The sequence below is a fragment of the Orycteropus afer genome, unplaced genomic scaffold (genome assembly GCF_000298275.1).
Source record: "Orycteropus afer afer isolate SDZICR_OR568_19922 unplaced genomic scaffold, OryAfe1.0 scaffold00126, whole genome shotgun sequence".
Lineage (NCBI taxonomy): Eukaryota > Metazoa > Chordata > Mammalia > Tubulidentata > Orycteropodidae > Orycteropus > Orycteropus afer.
In genome coordinates this window covers 5998329-6005754 of record NW_006921713.1, presented here as the reverse complement: position 1 = coordinate 6005754, position 7426 = coordinate 5998329, and the positions used below count along the sequence as shown (strand labels likewise).

The following is a 7426-nucleotide window of genomic DNA, read 5'->3' as shown; positions in this document are numbered from 1 at the left end:
AACATCTACCTTACAAGGAGCTCTGGTGACGTAGTGCCTAAGGCACTTGACTGCTAACCAGAGACTGGCGGTTCAAACCCACCAGCCACTCCTCAGAAGGAAGGTTGGGCAATCTACTTCTGTAGTGATACTGCCTCAGAAACCCAAGGAGGGGTTGCTATGGGTCGGGGCCGACTCGACCGCACATAACAACAACAACAACAAATTTATCTTGGATACTCTTCCTTTTTATGAGAAAAAAAATTGAATTGCAGAAAGCAAATATCTAAGGTTATTGGCTAACCTGTGTCAAAACTAAGACTCCTGAATGTTGGCCCTGCATCTCTGCTTTATTGTATAGATCAAAGGTGTATGTGTGCCCTTTCTTTGGGAGGAGCCAAAGCTTTGATCAGATTCTTAAACAGATTTATACATTGTCAACAATCATAAGTTTTAGTATTAGCGAGAAGCAGAGTTTGAGACGTTAAAAAAAAAAATGTCAGGTCCCTTACCTTTCACCCCAGTTCGGTAGGTGTGTTGAACATATTTCAGTCCTGACACAATATCCTTGTTTACCTGTAGAGAAAAGGATCAAAGTAATTCAGGTTAAAGAGGGTCCTTCACTTTTCCTCATAGTTTGGTTCCGATCCTTGCTAGATCTTCTCTAAGGTTGAAAAGGACTGAAGATTTAGTTCAGAATAAATGAGGCAGGGATTGGATAGAGGAGATCACAAAACCTGGCCAATTTTGTTTTAATAATAAGATACTGTGATTTTTATTATTTTGGAGAAGGGGTGGTGGTTAATTAAAAGCTTTTCTTAGTACTCCTCACAATCTTTCTCTTTTTTGAAATGGTCTAGTTACCCCTCTTCCACACTAGTGGCCAGGAGACTGTCCTTCTCTTAGGAAAGTTTACAAAGGGACCAATGGAAAATGTTATGCAAATATCTGAAAACCATAACCTGGGAAACAATCCACCTAGCATATGAAAAACAAACAACAAGGAGAAAAGCCGTAATGGAAAATCAAGTCTAGAAGACTGGGCCTGCAGGGCAATTGAGATTGGAGTCCTAAGGCAAGGAGATGGGCCACATGAAAAGGTCCTTCCCCAAGTATAAATAATGGGTGAAATCCACCTGTGTCTGGCAAGCACTTTGGATGTCTGTCTTTTTCAGACGTTGTGTGAGATCCTGCCTGTTTCCAAGTCTTTGAAAGAAAATTTAGTAGAACAGAATGAAAATACAGACATCCCACATGGTTTGTTTTTCCATGATTCATTTTACGTGTCTGAACTGGATTCTCAATTTTATACAGTGGTCATGTCTATACAAACAAATTAAAGTGGAAATTGCATCATTAGCTGAAGGACTTGGTGAACTGTTCACCAATATGAAGAATTAAAGCACACCAAGTAATTTATCCCCAACAATAATTATCCTCATCCCTCTTTTTTTTTGACAGAATAAGTAAACGAGTCTATTGGTGTTGTACGTTATTTTGTTGGTGATGAGTTCACAGAGCAGTGAACACTGCTAGCTTAGATTCTGGACTGTTTCTTAGTGAAATCTGTAATACAAACTCATCACAAGCAGACAGAACAAAAACAACTACATTGAAGCAACTGCGATGAAATGAAGAGCGGATTTTCTAATTATGCTGACTCCCAGATGTAGTTTATAAGAAGAGGGAAAATGAATGTGTCTTTCTAGAAATCACTGAGCTAGATCGTTGGACCTCATGGTAGATGAAGCCTGAACGAAGAAAGACTTATGAACCAGAATGGTAATGGGGTAGCAATAATGACTTCAAAACAAAGAGATGCCCATTTTTCTACTGCTTCATGGAGAGTCCGTTTAGTATAAATACATTTGGGATGAATTTTAAAGAAGTATGTATACTCATAGTATATTCTTTGTTGGCTTGCTACCCTCTCGCTGATGTCTCTCTCATCCCAGGAGGAAGAAGCTTTATAGACATGCATGAAATAAGAGCTGGGGAAGTGAAAGATACAACATCCATTTCCTTGAGAGGCAGAAGGAAAAGTGGAAAATAATGAAGCAACCATCCCAGGCCAGGTTTTTGGAGAGAGTCCTGTGAAGTTCATTGGGAGAAAGAGAACAATATTAGAAGCAACTGAGGGAGAAAGAAATGATTTTAGGCTGTTTTGCTGGTGCTCTAAGTATAAAATTGCTTGGGCATTTTTCAAGGTTTAAAAATGTCAGTAAAGATTTAAAACATTTTTTAAATTTTTGTACTGGCATTTCTTTTAACTATAGCTCCATGCTGGGTCAAGTCAGTTCAGCTTTATGTGAGTTACGTGTAGAAAGTGGTCTTTTTCCTTTAGAAATAAGGCCCACCTCTGAAATGGAGGGACTTGAATGTCCCTCTCTTTGCCTTCCTCCTCAATACCTGGATGCATAACTCTGATGCCCTGGTCACACATTGTCTTCCTTCCCAGCCTCCCTCTCATAACAGGAGTCCACGCCCCACACCTTTCCTTCTCTTCTTACTCACATCAGAAATTGACTGTAATATTTCACTTGATGAAAACTAACTTACTAAATTGACAGATTAATACAGTAGCATTAGTGATTAATAACAGGCCTGATATGTATCTCATTCTAGGCATATCTGGACACAATGTCTTACGAAACCCCCGGATGCTTCGGTAATAAATAACATGACAGAAAACAAGTAAGTGAACCATAGCACAGTGCCTAGGGTAGACCAGGCATCAACAAATATTTCCAGAATGACAATATTTTGAGACATATTTATATATGATGGGAAATGATCATTCATGGATACTGAATTAAATCCTGCACCTGGGGGTAAGGGGGGCCCAGTCTACAAATAGAAAATGCAGATGGGTCCTCTTTGCTGTGGCCTAGGCTCTGGAGAGTAAGGTTAAATGGAAGCGAGGGGAAACCAAGGCAAACACAAGTAATTAAGAGCAAACAGTGCATTTCTAACATTTTGTTTTCAAAGTTAAGGTTTTCCTTCTCCTTGGTTTTGGCTGGTCATTGGGATATGTGTCTATTCATTAGATACTAGTTAATTTCCTATCTAGTTTTATTTGGTCACCTCCTCTACAACTATAACTGTAATTTCCAGTTATTTACCAAAGACCATAGTACCTGAGTTTAGATACTCATTGAAGAAGGACAGTTAAGGCCCCATCTATTCTATTCTTATCCCCAACTAATTGCTTCATTCATGTGTTTCTCTACTATAGTCACCAAGTATTTTTCATTTGCAAGGTTTTCTGTGAAATATTAGAAAGAAGGGATATGTGATCTCTCCCTACCTCAAGGAGTCTAGGCTGTACAAGGGAGAAATAATACAAATGGTATAATACAAAGCAGTGGGTGCCTCTTGGATATGAGGATTAGGAGTTCACAAAAACAGGGATCCTATTGGCTTAAGTGGTCCGTGCACAGTTCAAGCAGAGGGTCTTGGCCAGGAAAAGGAATGAACAAAGTGTTTCTGCAGCAGGTGGATCTCAGAGTTGGGAGAGGAAATCCCACAACTGGAGGATGGAGGGGAGATGAAGGGTGAGACAAAAACATGCTGATATGATAATGCAAATTTAGTCTGTAATTATAGGAAAGAATTATACTTTATAAAGACAAACACAGAGGGCAAGATACCTACTTTGAAGTGAATTTTGACTTTATATTCAGCTCCTTCCTTTAGCACGAAGGTTTCTTTTTTGAGAGCTTCAAGATCCCCTATAGAAGTAGATTTAGAAAGAGTTTATTCTCCTCAGAAGCAGATACACAAGGAGACTAATAAAGCATATGCTTCAGAACCCTTCCTTTGGCCCATCTGAGCAACATCATCCATGGGGCTCTCGATTCAGAGCACTTGAGGTTGGTCTCTGAACACACACACACTGAAATGCCTCAAGCTGGAGGCTTCCTTACAGCTCAGATATGAAAAATGCAATAGTTTTTTTCTTTTTTAAAATCCATGACAAGCCTAAAAACATACAAGACATTTTCAATATTTATGAAGATAAAAGAATGTTTTCTAATTGTCAGTAATAAAGAACATGAGCTTCAATCATCCATACTATAGGAAAGCCTGGATCATCTTTCTATTCTCACTATTGAAAATAGTGTTATATGTATGTGATCAAGTGAAAAAGTGATTAAAGGATGTATCGCCATTTTTCCAAAAAAGAAATATAGGAAAAATTATATATGAGTGTTGGACATTTGTTTGTATGGATCTTGTGAAGTTTATGGAATTTTCTAGCTTTAAAAATTATTTTTGATTCCTTTTATTATTATATATAAATTTAATGATACTTTTTAATTTGTATTTGCCAGTTAATATTATTTTTCTAAGGAGGGTCACCCAAATTATAAAAACTTCACACTCCAAAAAACCTGAATCTATGCCTAATTCCTGTACTTTGTTTAGGGTAGTAATCATTCTCAGTTTTTCTCTCAATGTAACCCTGTATAACTTGGTGTTAGACAGGTGTGTGTGTGTGTATTTTGAATAGCTGTGTGCATGATTCTTTCTTTGAAGTGAATTTTGACTCTAATTCAACACCTTCCTTTAGCACAAAGATTTCTTTTTTAAGAGTTTCAAGATCACTTGCACACAGCCTGCACCAGCATTTATACCTCTGGGATTTGCCTCACTAGTTATGTGTGTGTGTGTGTGTGCACGCGCACGCGTGTGTGACGAGAAACCAAATTTGGGTTCCCTTCTGCTGGGACAGGGGATACAGGCCAAGTTTTCCCTGTGATATCATTAGGCCCCTTGGATCAGAACAGACTTCCCTTGGTGCAAATTCAGACCTTATCTTGAAAACTGTCAATTACACCTGGTACCATTGCACAATTTCACACAGGAAGAGGTCTAAGTCCTAGTGAGTGAAAGAGTTTCTCGCCTGGAGAGATGTCAGAATGTGGGGTTGTTGAATTGTATGCTGTGTCTACTCTGATGATTTCAGTTGAACAGGAAGTATATCCTCTCAGCCTCTGATTTCCTCCCTCTGACCAAAAGAAGAGGCCATATATGGTAAAGAATGGATTGTCCAATGAGAGAGGAACCACCTCACTGCTGAGCTGACTGACTGTCCCACAGTCCCATTTTGCTCAGTCTCACAAAAGTCCAGTATTTGAATTTGGTATCAGTTGTTTTTTCTCTCTATGGGATCTGGGAAGATAGTAAAATAAGTTGACTTTGCCTTTGAAGATCCCCAGCTTCCTTGTTCTGTGCCCTAGTTTTTCATTCTCTTTCAGATATCCATATCCCCTATAATTTCCATCTTCCCAAATTTTCTCCATTTCCTTAAGACCTAAGACCAGGAAAGGCTTTGAACCTTAGTCACAATAAGGTGAAAGTGAATACTAACATCCTAATTTGTGCACTGTCAATGTGGGAAGCTTCTTATATAACAAGGATCAGAGCTTTAAGCTAAAAAATAAAGATTTAACAGTGGGATTTCCAGTATCATTCAGGAGATGTTAGATTGCTATTTGCCTTTAGGTAAGTTCTGTGGCTAACATAACAGCAACAATTGCTCTGAAGTTTGTTGTTGTTGTTTGTTGTTATGTGCCATCGAGTTGGACCCGAGCGGCCTCTCCTTGGGTTTCCGAGGCAGTATCATTACGGGAGAAGATTGCCCCTTCTTCCTTCTGAGGAGTGGCTGGTGGGTTTGAACCGCCAGCCTCCTGGTTAGCAGTCAAGTGCCTTAGGCACTATGCTACCAGAGCTCTGAAGTTTAGTTATATAAATATTAGAATTCCAGAAGCATAATTCTTGCTTCTTAATATTTCCACCAGCACTTTTTATATGAATAGTAATTCTTCTGCTATCATTTGGATATCAAAAATCTGAAGTGAATACTATATAGGTAAATACATCAAGTGCTTACCCTTGCACCTTCTTCAATTAAATAGAGACAGAAATGTGGCACTTCATTAAGCATAGTATAATAGTGTGTACTCTTGAGAGGAATGATTTGTGAGCTGGTAGCAGCAGATGTAACACTATTCCCCGTACTAGGGCTTCCTTTGCCTGGGACAGGACATAGGGACCAAATTTCCACTGTAATATCATCAAGCCCTTCTGAACAGAACAGATGTGTCCACTTACCAGTCAGGTCCATGGTGATTGGTCCTGGGGCACTATCACATACCAGGGTTAGCCGGGTGACCGTTACATTGGGGGCTGTTGGGTCTGCAGGATTCAAAATAGAATGTAAGCATAGGTTATAGATGTGTGTAGTGTATGTGTGTGTTTAAAAAAGGAGACAGAGAATACAGAAAAAAGAAAGGTAATATCTCTATCTGGAGTAGAAACAGAAATGTTGTTTTAAGCTGTTGAGTTGATTCTGACTCATAGTTTGACCCTATAGGACAGAACAGAACTGCTCCATAAAGTTTCCTAGACCGTAATCTTTACAAGAGCTGATTGCCAGGTCTTTTCTTCTATGGAGTGGCTAGTGGGTTTGAACTTCTGACCTTTTGTTTAGCAGCCAAACACTTAATCATTGTACACCACCAGGTCTCATTTGAAATAGAAATGGATGTGATAAATTCACCATATTTGGTCATGATGGCCTTATAAACATAGAGATATTATGTTCTCTCAGGAACTTGTAGCAGCATTTCCTGAATAGCTATAGGTGAGGTACTTTACTAGGTGGGCACAATCCATCCATATCTTGGGGCCATGCCTTGCCTTGTCATTGTGTATGTAGATGAACAGAATGGTTAGAGGAGTGACAAGAAGAGACAAAAGAGAGAGACTATGAGAGATATTAGAGAGGAGACTACAGTTATAAGAATTAGTCTAGAATTCTTTCTAAATTCTGTGTTACATCTGCCTATTTCAATGCTAACCTGTACCTTATCTCCAGAGGAGACTTAATTATACAGTTTGGAATTTTATTCAGCATATGTGGATTATATTTCTCTCCTCAACACTTGGGGGAGGTTGGTACCCTTTCTTTGCACTCATTCCTCAGTGGCTGAAATTTATGTTTCCTCTTGGGCCCTCCATCTTCGCTTGATTCCCACATACCTACTACTACAGGACCATCCCCCAGAAGTGTTTTCTTGTACTTGGCTAGACTTTCATCATCTTTATCCATCTCCTGTAGCTCTTTCAGGGACTTCTGAGGTGGGGGCTTGTAATTGAGCTTGCTGTCCAGGTCATCATCATCTTCTTCCAGGTGTGGTTCTGGGGCCTTTTCAGTCATCTTGGTCTATTTTAGAGAGAGAAGAAGATAGTCCATTAGCCAAAGCCAGTGGATGTGAAAGATGTCTGTGGAATTGCAGTTACTACTATCCTACCCTAATGGAGTTTCATAATCTTCCATGATTTTCCAGGAGACTTTCCCTAATTCAATTTCATTATTTTTCATGAAATAAGAATATAATGTATTCTAGTCATTTATGCCTGCCTGTTTTTTCTTTACTGT

The 7426-nt window shown here is 39.1% G+C and overlaps 1 protein-coding gene across 1 annotated transcript in view; it reads right to left on the bottom strand.

The window, feature by feature from the left end:
• ARHGDIB (Rho GDP dissociation inhibitor beta) overlaps positions 1 to 7204 on the bottom strand; it is a 9535-nt gene extending 2331 nt beyond the window's left edge. Inside the window, exons 1-4 of the mRNA XM_007944462.1 lie at positions 7027 to 7204; positions 6097 to 6180; positions 3634 to 3710; positions 492 to 555 (exon numbers count right to left, since the gene is read on the bottom strand). Of these exons, the coding sequence (XP_007942653.1) occupies positions 492 to 555; positions 3634 to 3710; positions 6097 to 6180; positions 7027 to 7204 (403 nt within the window). The remainder of the gene's footprint in view (positions 1 to 491; positions 556 to 3633; positions 3711 to 6096; positions 6181 to 7026) is intronic.
• Between the last annotated feature and the right edge of the window lie 222 nt (positions 7205 to 7426).